The 20,789-nt window shown below is 38.2% G+C and overlaps 1 protein-coding gene across 9 annotated transcripts in view; it reads right to left on the reverse strand.

The window, feature by feature from the left end:
• The window catches only part of Oatp30B (Organic anion transporting polypeptide 30B), a 109,783-nt gene that overhangs the window by 13,012 nt on the left and 75,982 nt on the right, over positions 1-20,789 (reverse strand). For 7 of the 9 annotated variants that reach the window (XM_017609429.1, XM_017609423.1, XM_017609405.1 and 4 more), the window contains one exon: positions 1,281-2,044. In XM_017609429.1, coding sequence (XP_017464918.1) covers positions 1,281-2,031 — 751 coding nt within the window. In that variant the 5' untranslated portion in view covers positions 2,032-2,044. Of the gene's footprint in view, positions 1-1,280; positions 2,045-14,966; positions 15,344-16,377; positions 16,760-20,789 lie in introns of those variants that run through there. The other 2 variants (XM_017609437.1, XM_017609446.1) reach the window with 2 other exon arrangements.

The following is a 20,789-nucleotide window of genomic DNA, read 5'->3' on the forward strand; positions in this document are numbered from 1 at the left end:
GACTACATGAAATTTCAGTTTATTTCAAGGAATGAAACCGAAACCCAAACCGAAACCGTAACCGTTTAAAACCGTTTCGTTTTTCAAAACCGAAACCGAAACCGTAACCGTTATCTNGAATCAGCTGTTTCTCGACTTGTGGGCACGAAATGTGGGTTTTTGCGTTTCCGTACTTCTGAACTATGTTCCATTTTTGAAAGAAAATGTTTCTCTTATTCTCTAATTACCAAATCCGGTCCCGATTGTTAGGGAAAGAACCTAGTGTTGATATTATCAGTGAACTGTAATTTTCGATTTTCTTTCTCAACGTTTAAGACATTGTGATTTAAATAATATTGACAAAATTTCTGTGAAAAACCGAAACCGGAACGAAACCGAAACCAAAACCGAAATAAATTTTGAAGAACGAAACCAAAACCGAAACCGAAACACTTGGCAAAACCGAAACCCAAACCGGAATTCCTTGGTTTATTTTAAGTGATAGACAAAGCAAAGAAAATTGGGTTGCCAATGGAAGAAAAAATTTAAAAAGGGTGTTTTTAAAAAAGTTTTCGATACTACGAGTACTTTGCAAAGTATCGAGTAAAATCACCAAATAAGGTATCGAGTATTAAAGTACTCATTTGTATACCCCCAGTATCGATGCTTACTCAATATCGATAGTATCGTTCGAACCCTACTTATAGACAACCGCGACAACCTAACCTAACCTTACGTGTGCTTAAATGTACATTAAGACTTGATTGAAATAACTCCTCTAGACAATCTAGTCACTGGGAACTAGTTGGACGTAGTGGCCGAAGCCTCAGACTTGCCAGAACGCCGCACTGTGGATCATCTGGTTCTGTTTCTCGCAATCGCTTTGAGATCCTTCCAGCTTAACACGAGTTGCCCCGCCCCTCGATCGACTGTTCATCTACGCATTAAAGGGGTTCATTCTAAGGCCTTCTTAGCAATACTTCTTTACGCATAGTGTGGCCTATGCACTTGCGTTTCTGTCCCGATGACACGGGGCTTCATGTTAGCCCTTCTGAGCAACTGAATTCTCAGAAGGCAGCTTCTTGTTGGATGGTACCGTAGCAAGTATCCTAACAGAAACCGATTGTCATTACCGATTTGTCATTAACCGCCCACTTATACCCACTCAGCTAAAATCCCCATCCCTTTGGTCTGACCCGATCAAAAGAGCACCTGATTAGTAGTGCCGCTACAACAACAACAATCCTACAGGTAAACAAAGATTTTTCAGGACAAAAATCTAAAAAAAATATTATACTAACCTATTCCAATCCACACTGGTATATGACGTCGACTACCCAGATAGCTCACGAATATTACGGTTATCACATTGCCAATCTCATAGCTTGAGGCTATCAGTCCAGAATAACTTGATGGTATCTCGAAACGTTTCTCAATCGTCGTAATAACTGAATTTATGTAACCGGAACTCAAAGCCTGCTGCAGTGTGACTAGAATCGACAATAACAGAACGAACACTTTGATGCGCGCGAATTTTTGTATACGACGCGGCCTATAGTTGAGTATACCACAATCACGTGATTGCAAATCGTCATCATTCTCATATTCAGAATCGTAGAGCATAGCAGTTGCATTATTGTTGCTGCCGGCGCCATTGGAAGCGCCCACAGCAATATTCGCAGACGGTTGCCGGCTGTGGCTCTTCGCCAGAGTCTCGTTGCAACAGCCGCCACCACCGCCGCCGCCACCACTGCCACAGACGGACGTGGTTTGATGCTGGCTGTTATTGTGTGGGTGCGGATGATGATTATGATGATGGTTGTTCTGATGTGTTGATGGGTGGTAATGATAATTATTGTGACACTTGCAGGTGCTGGTACGCGACAACGCGTTGGCGTTTGTGTTGGTATTATTCGCGCTCGACGCCAAACAGCCGCCGCTGCAACCGGTCAGTTCACCCAAATTGATCTGAGAGTCCTGTGTGGCAGCTTCGACGCTGCTATCATCGCCGCTGGTATTCGTTTCCGAGTACAGGCCCGTCATCTGATACATGGACTCTTGCCGTCTGCAAATAGAAAATAGATAAATAAGTTCATTAAGTACATACATACATACATACATATATACATGAATGGATGTCTTAATGTGTGTGCGCTAACTTAGTCCTGGTTTGTCATAAGGTAGATAATGTATAATCTTGAGCGAAATACTCGCAATACCTAAGCGCTCGATAATCCATGTAAAGCGTTTCGAATATTTGTAATTGATTAAAATGCGCTCCTGTTTGTAATTTCAAGTATTTGTTAATTTCAAGTATTTGTTAATTTCAAAATATACTTTAATGATTTTGGCACTTCAAATGACAGCTACAAATTAACGAGTAAAATTATGCGATTTGGGGTAAGGTTGCTTTGAAAGGGCGAAAATTTCAAATGCAGAAACACATAGAAGAGTTTAAAAGTTGGTTTGTAACGGTTATGGTCCTTATAATTAAAATCAAAACTCAACCGTTTAAATTATACTTCGATCGGATTTAATCGTTATTTTACGATTTTCAACCAAAAATAATTACAAATTGCAAATCAGTAACATGTATTTTATTAAAAAAAATGCTTTAAAGCGGTCATAACAAAAAAATTGAGGTGAAAACCGTATGGTAGTCAGTTACTCTAACGCGCACCACGATCTTTGGCATTCAAGCCTGTCGAATAATCGTAGGGAAACGCACCCACCAGGATTATGGGCAGGTGCAGTAGCTCGCCTGATATAACAATTGTAAGCGCTGATCTGATAAACAGCATAAGGCGGTGACCTATGCTGACTCTGGAATCATTCCAAACCAACCGACATTCACGTAGGTGAGCGTAAGTTCCGCAGCGTTGTCACTGCAGCTACAGCCTGATTTATTCCAGCAAGATGCATTTCGGGCCCCCGTCTGAATTTTCCCGCTACAGCGGTTGTCGTAGCCGAGGAGTGTGTTAACCTTCGGCAAGTCGATCCCGGAAATTTCCGTATCATAAATCTCAATACGGAGATTCGGCAACTAGTAAACGCACGTAAGCGAAAGAAGTGGGAAGAGCATCTGAAGACCTATAACTTCGCCTCTGGTGTGATAAAAGGTCATTGTACAATCCGATAAAGCGTACTGACAACCGTCAGTCACTCCATGCTACTAGAAGGCATTGAGGCTTCCTATCTCCCACAGTGATTCAAACGGTGATCAGCGAATTATCTGAGTGGCCACCATTCGTCAGTAATTTTTAGAGACAAAAAAGCAAACCGCAAAATATTTAACGGGGGGTTTCACAGGGTGGTGTCCTTTTCCCGTTGCTTTTGAATTAAATACTATATATCAAAACTCCCTCAACCACCAGAGAAAGTCTCGATTGTCCCTTATGTTGACGACTGCTCAATAATGGCGTCAGGAATGGAATTGATAACCTGTTCTCGAAAGTAAACGGTTACCTCTCCGAGCTTTCTCGGCTCTTCACTGCAAAGATCCTAATCATCTGCCCTATGAAATCCTCGGCAACCCTCTTTACCACCTGGACGAAGGAGGTAAGACTGCAGCTGAGTATTCACGTCGATGGCGAACCAATTTCGACGGTGAATAACTCGGAGTTACCTTCGACACTCTGCTCTCCTTCTCGGCGCATGCAACCGCAATTGTCAACAGAGTACAGAGCGCAAAAAGGTCCTCAAGTCTCTGGCCGGCAGCATCTGGGGCAAAGACAATGAAGCGTTAGCCGTCATCGATTCGCCTCTTCTCGCTCGCTATGTTTGAGTTCCGGTCGCTTAAAGAAGAATTTTGCATGTGAAAGCAACAACAAAGTTAGCTAGCACGGATAGACGATAGCGAGATTGGTTGTACCTCATTGAGTTCGTTCGTTTCGCCACTCGCTAACTACTGGCGAATCGATGACGGCTGTTGTTGAAAACATACAAGGCAATTTGCCAGCTGGTTCTCGCCAAGGCGCGTCAGGAGGCATCTCTACGAACTGACGGACGAAGTCCAGAGGTTCATAAAACAACCTCTGGACTTAACTGCATAGCGACAGGCCTTTAACGGCATTCACAGGTATTCGGTCTCGAGGTGTATAGACTATCGACCTGTGAATGCCGTTTTAGGCACACAACTACCCGACATGAACGGGATAGAACTTGGTCTGCCTCGTGAGACTCGCACCACACCGGGGTTTAGTAGTCGATACAACAACAACAACAAAAGAATGATTGAAAATTGGTTATCCCAATTAATGGGTTAAAAATTAGCGAAAAATATAAAATTCAAAACAAGTAATTTTTAAGCAAAAAACAAAACCGACTTCAATTCTCAGATAAAAATGTAAGAATATCGCTAATTTCTTAATGGTTAAGCCATCAAATATTATGCGGCAACATACATAAAAAAAAATTCCGACGAGTTGATAACCTCCTCTTTTTTTATCATGAAAGATTATATCAGGAAGCACAGGAATCAAATGGTTTCAAGAGCGGGGTTGGCTCCTGTAGAGAAGAAGATGGAAATCTACCCAGAGTACATTTGAGATGTGGGAGGAACGTTTCTCAGCGCTTCCGAATGGCAACACAAGTGGCGCGTTTGATGAAGACGAACTCGAACCAATGTATAGGAACGAAGCTTCTGTTTCTCCACTAGACCAAGACGAGGTGAGAACAGTAATAAGGCAGACAACAAAGACCCCGCAGACAACGACATAACGCCTGAGCTGTTCAAAACCGGCGGCGAAGAGCTGGTAGGGCGCATTTACCAGCTACTTATTTAGATTGGAGCCTCGGTGTACTTTGTCCATTTCACAAGAAACTAGATCCCGCCGTTTGTGCCAATTATCGCGGAATAAGCCGTTTTAATATTGTGTACTAGGTCGTGACGGCGATACTGTGTGAAAGACTGCAGCCCTTCACGAACCAACTGTGCCGACCTTATCAGTGTGACTTCAAACCAGCTAGATCCTCCATTTACCAGACTTTAACAGCAGGCCAAATTCTGAAGAAGACAATCGATATGCAAATCGACAAACACCATATTTCTTAATAATATAATAGATTGGCACTTACACATATGTTAGTGTTCGGCCGAGCTTCTCCTCCGACTTGTGGCGTGCGCCTTGATGTTGTCACACAAAGCGGAGGGACCTACAGTTTTACGCCGACCCCGAACGGCGATTGTATTTTTATGAGAAGCTATTTTTCATGGCAGAAATACACTCGGAGATTTGCCATTGCCTGCCGAGGGACGATCACTGTTAAGAAAAAACCTTTTTCTATATTTTTTGGGATGTTGCTTTGACCAGGGCTTGAACCCAGGTGCTGATGTATGAAAGCGCGCACTGCTTACCACTACACCACAGCGGTCGACATAATTAAGCACATAAATATACAAATATTTCGCTGGCTTAGACATGGATGACGACGCTCCAGTGAAAAGATCCATCGACTCGGCACCCATTCATGAATGGACACCGAAAGAAAGGCAGAAAGACCTCTCCGCCCTTGGGATGAACAACTGGCGCAATTAGAGAGGCAACTGGCGAAGCTTTTTGGTCTCAGCCCAAACCCTCAAACGGTTGCTACAAACCACTAGTCAAACCTGGAAGTACCTACTTTAAAAATCAAAATAACGATTATTTAAATGTTCATAAAATTATCCCTTTTATTACGTACAATCAAGGTGCGGCTGTACTGAGTAGTCAAGTCGGGGAAGGGGGTCATCGAGCTCCTGATTGAAAGCTTGCCACCATATTTAAATACTAATTTCTTTGCTCTTCGAACTTACGTTTTTTCTTTTGTGCTATTTGGAGGATATGTATACACGTGGTCATACATATTAAACTTAAACATAAGTATGTTTGCACGTTTCATTGCAATTTTGTCGCCGTATTGGAAAACGATTATAAGCAACTTTTTAGACGGGTAGAATAATGATAAAAAAATAAATAAAAAAAACTACGTAGCTCAAAATAAATAAAAAGGCTCACCACGTAATTGAAGCGACCCTGAAAGCCATAACCCCACAAACATATTCTGAGCGCTCAGAATATATGAGTCGGAAAGGAGTCCTAGGTAAGTAAGAAATATAAGCTTCAAAAACAAATATTTTTTTACTCTTATATGAATCTTTTAGGAGTCATATATGATCCAAGTTATGAGCCAGCACTTTGTGCCAGTATAAAAACAATAACGACTAGAAATTTATATCTAAACTTGTTTATACAGATACAGAGAGAAAAATAAATAGGAAGGAAAAATAAACAAAATTTAGCTGCAGCAACTGCTATTACATGAATTTATGAGGCCAATAAGAGTCATTTAAGAGCTTCAAAAAGAGTCCAAAATGAGCCGTATATGAGGCCAATAAGAGTCCAATATGACTCATATTGAGGCTCATTTGATGTATGAATTTAAGCTTATATAGGTCGACCTTCGCAGGAAGGGAAACACCGTCATTTCGGACTCTTAAATGAGCTCATTATGAGCACAAAGGCTCCGAAATGGGACTCCTTAAAGACTCATTTATGACTCCAAATGTTTGCTGGGAAGTACCTACCTTCTGTAAGTACATCGATACATTTGTATGTATATATTTATACCCAAAAGGGCAAGAAATCGTACCCAAAATATTTAAAATAAATGTACCTATTTGAAATATTGATTTTTTGAGTTTCCTTATGAAATTGTTTTGGTATAAAACCTGTTCATGAGGTTTTTACCTAAACAATGTCTCACAGTAAATAAGTAAAAATTTATCAACAGAAATTAAAAGGTTTTGGCCCACAGTGGAATTGAAAGCATCATAAAGTGTAAGCATGCTACCGTGTGTTATTTATTGGTTATCGAGGGAGCTGCCCACGAATTTCTCGATGCCAAGGCCATTCTACTGGTGGTGGGATGGTCCTCATGCATCTTGAATGCGACATTTCATCGTCATTATCTAAGACTTTCGTAAAACTTAGGGCCATGAAATGCGTATTTTCTCCCTTCTCTTGGTACCCGTGGAGGATTACATCATAACCTGACAACAGGTGTGTGATCGAAATACTTATGGATAGCCGGACAGCAGTACTGTCTCAGCCATAGCTTAGACTAAAATTACAAAATAGAGTTAAGTGTATTATTAAACGCAGTTTTCGACAAAGAAAAATCAAGCTTAATGGAATTCTAGTTCTCGTTGAGTTCACGAAGCGATCGCACCAAAGGAGCGTTCATCGCATAATTGGTAGTAAGTTTCTTTAAATAAAAGGGATGATAAAAAAGTAGCGTCCTCGTTGGAGTAAGAAATTGAATAGGTTGAAGCAAGGAGGCGCAATCAATTTCACTATTTATAAGACCAAATGTAAAGCACAGGGAGAGGCTAGATAGTCCTTCTGATTTCTAAAGACTAAAGATTTATAAGTAGGAGACGGAAATGATAGAAAGGGATCGGATCGCAAAAATGTACAGATCGAAGAGCGAACTTTAGGAAAACTTTTTGAATACTCTCAATCCTATCAATTGTGTGAGATCACGATAACGATGTTAACCGAAGATTAATGTCAACCAGGCTTTGAGCAACCCTATCGCGAAGACCATGAGGCAATTCCTGTCGTAGCATTAAACTATATCTAAAAGCACAATCTTCAAGGTTTATATCCCAACACTTGGATATCGCCGCGTCTTCTGTTATCTATACCAGTGACCAGGGCTGCCAACTATCTTTAGCTATGAGGTGCCATATTGAGGATAACAAAGTGCCAAAATGTGCCAAATAGAAAAATAAAAGTGCCAAAAAAGGTGCCATTCTTGTTAATTCCTTCCCATTTAGCAATAAAATAAGAACCACATTTCTAAAGCAAAAGTGCAATTTCAAAATAAAATAAACCAGTTGAATAATCTTTAGAAATTAGAAAATTTTAGTTGAGAAAAAGAAGTACACGCAAAGGATTTCGCAAAAATTTATTGAAATATTACTATTTTTGAAAAGTACAATTTTGGCACTTTGTTATTTTATTATGCTTTGTTATTCATTCGTCCTACTTTCTGGTTACTATGCAATTCGCACCAGCCTTATGAGAATGTGACGATTTGTTGATGAGGTTGTTACCATTGTTTTTGATGGGCCCTCAAATTTTTTTACTCCGAGCTATCGACCTCAAACAAATGTTTTTTAGCCTCCGCATAATCGCCATGGAGAATGGTCCCGTGCGCAGAAGTTCACGTAAGTGGGAAAAGCTGTTTACTATGACAAGTGAGTCTTGTGCGCGGCTGGTTAATAATGGGAAGACTAAAGCTGACATCACCGGCATCCAAAGGCGATAGACGGGGAAAGGCAAGGTAAGCGAGGAGTCTTGCGACGTCTATTACAGTTTCCACGTAAAGGAGCGCAAATTTGTTGTTGGATTTGTGGTAGGAGAGAGACTACGTCGCCGAGTACTGGCGTTCAACTCGGTGAACGGACGCCTAGCCACAATCCGCATCAAAGCGAGATTCTTCAACATCTCGCTATTCTGTGCCCATGCCCGATGGAAGAGAAGGGCGAGGCGTTCAAGGATCTCCTCTGTGAACGTTTGGAGCCTACATATGAGCGATATAAACATCGTGCTTGGCGATATCAATGTCAAGGTGGGCAAGGAGGGCATCTTTGGCGCTACTGTCGGAAAATTGAGCCTGCACGACGAAACGTCCGATAACGGGCTGAGGCTGATCGACTTCGCCGGCCCCCGAAACATGGTAATATGTAATACTAGGTTCCAGCATAAAAAGATCTATCAAGCTACATGGCTGTCTCCAGATCGAAAAGAGGGCCAAATATATTGTTGCAGCCAAGATACACACATATCTCTGTGCATAAAAAAATGTGCGCCCAAAAATGGAAAGAAAGCTTAACGTCGAAACAACAGACGACCAATTTATTCGAGAGCACTCTTCACTAAAAAGACAAACGCGAGCTGAGAAACCACATTTCCCGCTCATTAAGTACCGCCGCCGAAGAAAAAATTGGATTTCAGCAAGCTCGTATGAATAACTAGTACGATGAGGAGTATGAAGAAGCTGCGGAGAAAAAGGATGCCGCCTACATGGCCGCGCTGCGATCGGGTGCAACGCGAGCCATGTGGGGCCATTATGGGGAACTGAAGATGGCCGAAATACGTGAGTGCGAAAAGCTTGAAATGAAGGTGCGAAAAGCTTGAAATGAAGGTTTCAAGACCAGGGCGAGCTCCTGTAAGAATAACCATGGCGACCTGGATACCGATGTCCAGAACGTACTTAAATTAGGGAGGGAACACTTTTCCATCCTGTTGAATGGCACCAGCACTGAAAGTAGTGGAGACGACGAAGCCGAGGCCCCAGTCGATGTCGATGGAGTCTATGTCACACCGCCTGACTATGACGAGGTACGAATAGCAATTACGCGACTGAAAAACAACAAAGCTGCTGGAGCTGGCGGCCTATTCAAGTACGGCGGCGAGGAGCTGATATCTGGAATTTAAGTGTGCTCTGCCCAATCCACAAGAAAGGCGACCCTCCATACGCGCCAACTACCGCGCGATCAGCCATCTAAGCATAGGTTACAAGGTCTTATCGAGTGTATTGTGTGAAATACTGCTCCATCAGCTCCATTAGAATTGGGAAGGACCTTTCCGAGCCGTTTGATACCAAACCAGGTTTCCGACATGGTGACTCCCTTTCGTGCGATTGCTGACGTATGCCGACGACATCGATATTATCGGTAAAAACAAGGGCTACGTCTGTTTGCCTTCTCGGGACTAGTTAGAGAACCAAAGCGAATTGGTCTGGTGGTTAACGATCCCTGCCATGTCACAAATAGTCAGAGCATAAGCGTCTTGGCACCTACGTCACTGTTGACAGTTACAAGTTTCAAAAAGTAGACGACTTCGTTTATTTGGAAACCATCATTAACACCAAAATAATGTCAGCCTCGAAATCCAATGGTGAATCACTCTTGCCAACTACTACTTGTGCTACTTTTGACTGAGTAAGCAATTGATAAGTAAACTCCTCTCTCGTCGTACAAAAACCACACTCTATAGGTCCCTTATCATGCCTGTGCTGGTGTATGGCGCGGAGTCATGACAGTGAAAACATCTGGTTAGGCGGCTATTGGAGTTTTCTTGGGGCAGATTCCGCGGAAGATTTGCGGGCCTTTACGCGTTGGCAATGGCGAATACCGAAGACGATTTAACGATGAGCTGTGTAAGCTTTACAACAATATAGACATAGTACAGCTATAGCGGCTAGATCATGTGGTGCGAATGGACAGAAACGCTCCTACTCTGAAAGTGTTCCACTCGGGTCGCGAGGCTGGTAACAGAGGAAGAGGAAGGTCTCCTCTGCTTCGGAAAGACCAGGTAGAGAAGGACTTGGTTTCACTTGGCATTTCCAATTGGCGTCAGTTGGCACACAAGCGTGCTGTTTTGGAATTCGCCAAAGGCGCTTAGGCGGTTACAGCACTAATGACGTGGTTTAATTCGAATTTGGAACAAAGTTTTGTAGCCAAGACTTTGTAAACTTTTACGCGAAATCTTTTTTTAACTAAATTGTCAGTAACAGCTCCTTAATATTACACCGTGCGACAGTCAATTATACACAGGAAAAAATCAATATACTCACAAAACTGGAGGCCAAAACTAGTAAAACTGCGTTTTTAGTTTTTCTCTCTGACGTCAGGATTTTTTTAAAAGGACTTTGAAATTTCTAGAATGTGTTTGAAAAAAAAAATTATTCAACAGATGCGGTGCATTGTAGAATAACAATATGGGTATCAATTAAATTGAAAAATTCTGTAGAATTTGAAAAAAGTAATAATTTTTGGGTGCACCAGGACGAATAAGTATTGAAAGTGTCCTTTCAAAACTTTATCCTTGAATATCCTTGGAAATCTCCAATATTTATTTTTGAAAAAGATATATATATGTCGAGGACTAGTATGTTAACTACCACATCCTCGAATTTCGTCCTTCTAACTTTATTAGTTTTAGATAACAAAAAATTTACACTTCTTTTTATTATGTATCCTTGTATGTCCTGGAACTTTGCAGTCAATATTTAACAAACTTCCCGATGAGAAACTTCAAACTTAGCTCAGTACTCGAGGACAATGCAATATAAAAGGTGACTTAGATATCGCATTGAAAATTATGTCAATATGCTGCAACTAACTTTACAGTTACTTTATTTTGACTATGACTACGGGCCAATNTTGTATGTCCTGGAACTTTGCAGTCAATATTTAACAAACTTCCCGATGAGAAACTTCAAACTTAGCTCAGTACTCGAGGACAATGCAATATAAAAGGTGACTTAGATATCGCATTGAAAATTATGTCAATATGCTGCAACTAACTTTACAGTTACTTTATTTTGACTATGACTACGGGCCAATCACTTTAACCCTATTTTTAGCTAATTTAAAAAAGTTAAATTAAATCAAGCTAGGGAAATTCCTATTCTTCTTAAACGGAATCGCTATATCTATAAATTATTTTATACTTTTTAGTTCTTGTTGTAATAAAAGCGTGTTTTTAGTTTTTTAACTACAATTTTTTATTAGATATTGATAGTTAAAATATACATAAATGCAGATACTGGAATCATTAATATGGAACCATATATGCAGTGTTGCCATCGTTCGATTTTCAAAATGCACCAAAAACTTGGAAAAAAAGCGTTTTACACACTAAAAGCGGCAAATTTTTTTGAATCAAGGGATGCTTTTTTCATAACATAATACCGAAGTACTGCATATTAAAACTGGTATATCTCGAGAAAGAAAAATCGAATCGTATCAAACGAAAATGATACCCTAATTGGAAATGAGCAAATAATTTGATGTTTTCATTATATAACCTCAAATATCGCTAAAAACCGATGGCCAGATTTGGATTCAGCACCAAGAAACGATGTGTTTTACTCTTCTTCTTCTTCTTCTTTTGGCGCTGTAACCGCCTAAGCGATTTTGGCCGAGTTCAGCAAAGCACGCCACTCCTCTGTGCCAACTGACGCCAATTGGAAACGCCAAGTGAAGACAAGTCCTTCTCCACCTGATCTTTCCATCGCAGTGGGGGCCTCCCTCTTCCTCTGCTATCACCAGCGGGTTCCGAGTTGAATACTTTCAGAGCTGGAGCGTCCGTGTCCATTCGAACGACATGACCAAGCCAGCGGAGCCGCTGTATTTTAATTCGCTGCACTATGTCCATATCGTTGTAAAGCTCATACAGCTCATCGTTCCATCGTCTGCGGTAATCGCCGCATGTGTTTTACTTAGGTAGTAAAAAAAAAACAAAATTTGTACAAATAATTAGAAAAGAAAAAAAGAAATACTTAACTTACTCGCATATCTACTAGCATTTTCAACGCGAATAGAATTTAACAAGGTGGGTTTGCAACTTCAGCTTTTTATCAATCATGGTTGTATTTTAGTTCATTTAAATTTGTAGATTCTTTTAAATTCAGCCTTAAATATTTCAAATTATTTCAGGGTTTAACTATCTCGAAGTAATTTTAGTTCAGAAAAAAAGCACTAAAAGGGCACTAGGCACTAAATAATATTTTTTGGCGTTTTAAGTTTCAAAAAGCGCTAAATCTAGTGCTTAAAGCACCAAGGTGGCAACTATGTAAAAGAACAAACTGGCCGTATGATATACCTACGGTTTAAATACTTTAATTGTTTTGTATACAAGGGCGTAGTCAGCCTTTCATCTAGGGGGTTAGAGTTTATATAGAGGGAAAAAATGTTTTTAATTATATTTTTTTTATATATAAAACGAAATTTTTGGGCTTAAGAGAGTATAAGCTTTCAGGTAGCCTATACATCGATACCAATTTTTTAAAAAGCCGTAAGTAATTTTTTTCTTTATAAAAAAAAGAAATGTTTTGCTTTCAAGTGTTTTTTTCAAAGTTTTATACACGAAGTATGCAAATATGCAATCGCCTTTACAACGATACTAAATTCTTAAAAATCTGTTAGTAATTTCTTTGCTAATTAGTTTTTTGTTTTATAGAAAAAGGTATTTTTTTAAGTGTTTTTTTCTCAAATTTTTATATACGAAGTATACAAATACGCATATCAAAAGAGAAGAAGGGGGTCTAATCACTTTTACAATGATACCAACTTTTTAAAACTCAGTTTAAAATTGTTTGAAATATAAGATTTTTAATTTTTCGAAGACCCGACCTTCGCCCCCTTATAGCATCTGTTATATAAGTTTGCAAAAAAAAAGTTATAAACTATTTAAATAAGAGCAAAAGGGGTCTACGACTGTATTTTTAATTTTTTAGTTATTTACATACATATAATAATAAAAAAAAAATATTTGACCAAAGATCCTATTTCGAACTTCGAAGGAAGAAATTACTTTTTTACCTATGACTCAATCTCTTAAAAAAAATTAGTTTGGTCCAATACCCAGCGGAGTGCCGTACAGTGTAATGATTCTAGTGTCTTCATTTATGTATATTGTAACTATAAATATCTTATAAAGAGAAGTGTAAAATTTTTTTATCTAAAACTAATAAAGTTGGAAGGACGAAATTCGAGGCTGTGGTAGTTTACATATTAGTCCTTGACATACATTTTTTTTTTTAAATAAATACTGGAAATTTCCAAGGATATTCAAGGATAAAGTTTTAAAAGGACATTTTCAACATTTATTCGTCCTGGTGCAACAAAAAATTATTATTTTTTTTTAATTTTACAGAACTTTTTCTTTTAACTTTTCCTTTTAACTATTGTAATATTGTTACTTTACAATGCACCAAATCTTTTATATAATTTTTTTATTCAATCATATTCTTGAAATTTCAAAGTCCTTTAAAAAAAAGTCCTGACGCCAGAGAGAAGTTATACTATATAGTTTTGTGAATATATTGATTTTTTCGTGTGTTTTAAAATTTTTTGGTTTTCATCGCACGGTGTTATCTACTAATAAATCACTCCAACGAACACATTTGCCAGCTACTGTACTAAGCATAATCAATCTCGTTATATGTTTGTATGAAAATATGTAAATATCTAGTTGTTTGTGTATGTGAAACCACTCCGTGAGGTCAGTCGTCATGTGAACCGAAGGCCAAAGAGTCAAGTTCATTTCTCAAAGGTTTCATCAGTATGGCAATGACAAGCCAACGGCATCCGTAGTTCCAAAACCATCAAAGGATTTTACATGGAAACCAAAACACTTGTGTATGAACACTTACATATACATACATATGTACATGCATGCACAGAGTTCAGAAAGATCCCTGCAGGAAATGGGAATAGTTTGTAACTAACTATTAACTAACTAGCAGTCTACTGGTGGTAACTATTTATTAACTTTTTTTTTTTGGTCGTAACTAACTACTTTTGAAGGGCGATGGTCGCAAAATAGTGAGAACTCATTTCCTCTGCATTAGATGTCAACTAACTTGTGGCTATGTAACTACTTGTGGACATAAACTATCAATAAAAAAAAAAAAGATTTTTTAAATTTTTTATATTTCTTATTTATTTGCTTATTTTATTTAACTTTACATATTTCTTTATTTGTTTACATGTTCTTTTGTAGGTGGTCTCATATTTGAATTCGATCAGACATAATATCAAAATGATTACGAAAAAGAATCTGCTAAGTGCAGATTAAAAGTGTATTGAAAGTAATTTTTGAATGAGGACATTTAAATTGAAACTTGTAAACAAACTCCCGATAACGTTTGCATGACTCCTGCACGTCTGTACAACTAACTTGAAGTTAGTTTTTTCATAGCTAATTAAAAGTTAATTATTTATCGAAATCCCGCAAAAAAAATCTAACTATAATTTGGTTATTTTAATCGATTGATAATTTTTTCTGCAGGGATATTTATACACTCATATATGTATGTATGTATATACCAACATACTATGTATATGCATTTCTGCGTTTGTATTGTTGTCAAGAATTCACTTATTAACTAACTCATTCACTGACAGACTCAACGATTTAAATACTTACTTACCCGATTCTCAAACATTTCAGGCTGTGTAAGCCGCTGTCACCCTCACCTACACGCTCGACCTTTACCACCCACGCCCACGTGAAGCCGCCGCGTATTGTCGTCGCACAGTCTCACTGACAGCCAGTCATTGTTTGGAACTTATAACGCACACAATCGCACATCTGTACATATTCTAGCCATTTATGTTTGTAACACAATGTTATGCACTTCTGACAACAACAACTAAGACAAGGATCAAAATAACTGCATTAACCACATATTTCACTTTTATTATAGCTTTTAAATAATAAAATTTAATTTTTTGGTTTTGTTTAGCTATTCAACTGCAAGCCAAGCAAGTTAAGCACATGTGGAACACTCACAACTCGAATGGCCGATACTCATTTGCTAACTAAATCAATGAAGCGCTTCGAGTTTGTTGGTTGCCTGGCTGCCTGGTTGGCTGACAGGCCTGTGTTGTTGAAATTTTTCATGGTTTATAAAGGTCTTTTCTTTTTTTTTCGAATTGGCCGCAGCGCGCCTGACGTTCGCCTAACAGCTAGTCGGCTGATCGCTTGCGATAGCCTAGAGCTTGCCTAGTGGGCCCTGCGCTTTGGGTATATGTACACCACCTGGTTTGCATTTTTAGCACGTGTGGCATGTTTATTCTACATACCTTCTCCTCATTTATTTATTCTTCATTTTCTTTGTTTCATTCAACTACTTATACCATATTCATGTAAGTTTATTTATGTATGTAAGTATTACATTGGGGTGGTCTATAAATGCATGCGAAAAAAGGAAAGTCGGAATTTTAATGGTCTCACCCCTAGTATTGTTCTATATCCAACCAAAATATACCAATGTATTATTATTATTATTTTGTTTTTGAAATCAAAAAATTTTTAGAGATCGCTCGAAGCACCCAAATTTGGCAATGTATTTTTCATGTGGGGAAAAACAATTATTCGTAGAAATTGTACAAAATCCTTGAAAATCATCAGATTTTTCAATCCGTTTCTCTTCTAGAGACTTCAAAGAATTATACTCAGTTGTTTATTGAACCATTTTTTAATATGAACTATTTGTATGGGTCCCCACTGCATTTTTTTAGGTTTTAGGGTAACCTATTGATATTAAAAAAATAGTTAAATAAGCAATTGGGTATTATTCTTTGAAGTTTCCTGAGGAGATGCAAAGTCTGTCGATTGAGAAATTGTGACTTTCACGGATTCTATACCATTTCTACTAAAAATTGTTTTTTTTTTTCGCATATAAAAATACATCGGAAATTTAGATTTTTTTTCCATATAGAACAATACAAGAGGGTGATAGCATTAAAATTCTGACATTACTTTGTTTTCACCACCCTAATGTACATACGTATGTATGTATGGTTGTATGCATGGAATTGAAGTTCGTACGTACCAAGTGCAATGGGCTCAACGTCGTGACGAGTTGTGTTCATCATAAAATGGCATACACCATTCCTTTAGTGCTTTGAAGATGTAGTATATAGCCGCGTGAGATTACTTTGATGGAATGGTAATCGATACTAGACACTTACAAACACAAATCAAATGGACGACAGAAGCGCACCCTAAATGAAGTTCGAGGTTTGAAAGGGGTGGAATTAAGTTGGTCTTAAGAATTTTAAACCAGTTCAGTATGTAAATTATGTAGAGTTACATTGAGCTTGACATTCTTCTTCTTCTGCAGCTTAAGTTTTTTTAAAGTCCTCAGGAGCCTACCACGGCATCTTGGGCTATAAGCTAAAGTCCTATGCACATATTAACACCTTCAAGGCATGCCTTAAACTTAGCCATGAACCAAGTGTAGGCTAAACTTTATACCTGAGGATCTCTCAGGTAAAGCCCAACGTTTTCAGGTCAATAAGTCCTAACTCCTTTCTTCTTAAAATCCTGGAATTTCTGGGCTCTAATCGCGGTATCTAGCGCAATTATGGCATTCGATAGCGAGTGTGCTTCGCCCATTTAAATTGTATTTTGGAGAAAACAGCTGCCATTTTGTTTGAATCGAATCGAAACGAGTAATCATTCGATCACGAATGCCGCGGTTCGGGCCCTGCTCGTCGCTCATATCCCACAACATCTTCTGTCGAAGGACGTTTCGGAATGTCAATATGCTTATTCTTAATGACAAATCTGTCTAGACTGCGCTACATGAAATTGTGTTCAAAATTTACTTTGGGAATCTTTCTTAACATATTTGAAAGGTGTCTTTAACCATACCTTTCCAGATTCCGTGGTCAGATCACTTAATCAAATGCAGCTGGAATGTCGTCTTGTGGAACTAATAAGGCTCGTTCTTGAGAGAGAATTACTATGTCGTCAGAGACGTCCATAACTCGATATGTAACGAGAAGTATCCTTAAATCAGGAGTTTCCTGTCCCTTACTCTGGAATCTTAGAGTAAATACAGTTATCCTGAGACTGCGGAGACTGTCACTGCCACTGCCACAGCGCTATTGTATTTTGGGCTTTATGTTGATGAGAACTCTTACGGTAGATTTCTTTAGTTCCGAAAGATAGTCCACCTCAGATCTTGAGAACTAACAATCATTCTACTTTTGTAGTTCAAATCATTCGAATCAAATGTGATTTCTACAGCTATTTTATATTTGAAAATTTGCAGAGAAGACGTCGTTATTAATAGATATCCGATCCTAGTATTATTGCAGAAATATACATACATTCCTAATCAACTGACGGAGCAAGGCATCTTTGAGGATGCGTCTCCTTGCAAAGAGCTTGCGGGGGCTCCTTTGGACAGTTGTGATGTGTTCCTGGAGAGATGGGCAACAATTCAGCTTAGCAGGCATGGAGTAGATACTTCATCACAAACTTTTGCAAGGATCTGCCCACCGTAAGGGCTCCGGAGGCAGTTATAGAAAATTCATGCGGTAAGCCTGAAAAAAGTATACTCAAATTTGTTATCCGCCCATAGTAAAACCATGGAAACCAAGAGTGAAAAGTGAACCGGTTCGGGGAAAATGAAAGTCATGATAAGGCTAATTTATCCCGTGCGGAATTTTTTCCGCCTTAAGTGCTATATTGACTGGCCTAAAATTTCACAATAAATGGCGGAAACTCCTTCCTAAATTCATAACTTCAATTCCCCTTTGCGACAGCTGCCCTGAAGATCATGAAGAGGACCTATCACAGGACCTTTCAGCGGGGCTTTCGCGAGCTTAAGGTCATTCACCCTGGGTCTCACAGCCTTCAAAAAATGAGTTTCCTATGGATCCCCCTTAATTTTCACCCGTTTGCACTAGTGCAAAGAGCTCACGATAAAATACAATCAAATGCTTATTCATGCCAAACTCCCCTCAGAGAGAACTCCTGGCCTACACATCTGGTAGAAATGCAAACAGTAATTCAAATAATACGGAAATTGCTTTGTGCTTTACTGCGCCAATCTCTCCATCCTTAATGACCAATGTAAATAGGTATGCAAGTAAATGTGCTTTTCTAGTTCAACTCGACTTTTTTAATCGGCGCATAGTTACTACAAACTATGTACATATGTATGTATGTATGTAAATATACATATGGAGGTACGTGCACACGTACATATGTATGTACATATAGATGGGAAGAAAATTACACGCATAAAAAGCACTTTCACTCTCAAATCATTAAGTGCTTTAAAAGTAGAGTAAACTTCATACTTTAATCGATTTTTTGCTTACGTTTTCCTTTTCCTTGGATGAACATTTTCTTTCATGTTAAATTAATCATTGTAATTTTGAGCATCGTTATGAGTTCATTGGCATTTAATCAATTTTTCCACCACTTTGATATTTGCGTGTTGGTATATTGTTGCCATCAAAACTTATGCTAAAAAGTGTCAGAAGGATAAAAGTTGAAGCAAACCATTTATTTTAAGGATTTACCAAATGAAACAAAATGTTAGGTACACATCAAGCCACATTGAGGTAATAGCACCGGGGGAAAAAAAAACTGCTTACATTTTATTGTCGATTTTGTTCTATAAAATGTCAACACAGGTAAACACAATTTGACGCTTTGTAGTAAAATGTAAAAAAAAATTTCAATTGAGAGACGAAATGCATGAATAAAGCAAAACTACTCCTGCGGCGTGCTTTAGGTACACCACTTTTTTTTTGATTTAATTCTTCCGAACTGACGCTTCCAAAATAGGAAAAAGGAACTTCAGCGGGGTCTATAATTTCGACGAACTAAATAGTGGATAACGATAAAAACTCTAATGGTTCCAAACATCGTAATTTCGTAACATAAAACACGAGGTGTTTCGAAACTGGAGGAGAAGAAAACACTCAGCAAAAAGTGTAAGTGGCAAAAATATATATTAATACTAGATCGCTCTCACCTGCTTCGCTGAGTGTATGAAATTTCTACTTGCTACATTATGTGTAATTTATTTTAATTAAACTCAACATACTTAAAATATGCGAAAATATTGTATTGTATTGTATTGGAATTTAGACTTAAAACAGGTGGCAACCCTCTGCAAAAATCTCAGAAAACTCTACATGTTCAAGCTAAACATTTCTAATTTAAACTCGACTTTTAAAACATGTGGCAGCCCTCTTCGAAATATTTTCCTATTAAATGCCTATTAAATCCCTCTCGTCTGACGTCCATATTGTGATACGTATTCCAATTATCAAATTCCTTTAATTCAAGAAGAATTTGATTTTTCAAACAGGTGGCAACCCACCTACGTGTACCCTTATCAAAAAGCTTTCGGTTGATACCCATATTGTAGTAATTCATTTAAATTAAATGAATTTAATTTTTACACGGGTGGCAACGGTTGTAAAACACCGCTGTAATATTTTAAATATTCAATCTGAAGGTTTCTTAGCAATCTTTCATTTGGCACCCATATATTAATTTTTCAGATAGCTTGCTAATAATTAATTTAAATTGTCTTTTCCAAGAAGTGGCAACCCTTTCCAAAATACTTTCAAACTACAACTTTTTTAAGCCTCTTGTCATCCATTCTTTAATATAATTTTCAAATAAATTATAAATATTATAAAATGAGTATGGAATTGATTTTATATACATATATGTGTTAGTACCAAGTTCCTTTACTCTATCAAAAATATTTTCTGAGATATGATATGCGGTATGAAAGATTGTATAGGAGGTGCTCCCTCGTATAATCGACGTTAAATCTATCCTATATTTTAAGTTAGGCTAAATGGCAACAGTGTACAAAATTTAACAGGAATCGGTTGAGTAGTTAAAGCGGAAAAGCGTAACAAATAAACAAATTCACTTTCGGATTTATAATATTAGTAAGGATATACATACGTCAAAGTACAGCATAAACCAAATTTCAGTGAAATCGGGGTCCGTTTACAAGTTACACAGCTTATATGAGGACGAAACACTATGCGGCATATGGCACCATAGGTGTCATCGACGATCCCATTGTGTACATCTTGTTTGGAGCATGAGGAGTGTTCAGATCATTTTTTGTACAAGTGTTCGGCTTTCGCCAGACTAGAATGGCGCATTTTGAGCAAATGTATTGAGAATGACGAACTAGTGCACAATGAAACCTCGATAGAACGAAGTTGAAGGGGTTGAACAAATGCTTCGCTATATCTATAGCATTTTTTTCTGCTAAAGTGATAGAGCATATTTGATTAAGAATGTCCACGATTTAGCTTTCCCTGATTCCATATACCTATACTTATTTGATGTTGCTTTTTATACCCGAGCGCACTTGTGCACAAGGGTATATTAATTTTGTTCACATAACGGTTGTTTGTAACAGCCAAAACGAATCGAGATAGATATAGACAAATGTATACATAAATG

This window comes from Rhagoletis zephyria, unplaced genomic scaffold (genome assembly GCF_001687245.7).
Source record: "Rhagoletis zephyria isolate East Lansing unplaced genomic scaffold, Rhagoletis_zephyria_1.1 Rzeph_scaffold_00009, whole genome shotgun sequence".
In the NCBI taxonomy this organism is placed as follows: Eukaryota; Metazoa; Arthropoda; class Insecta; order Diptera; family Tephritidae; genus Rhagoletis; species Rhagoletis zephyria.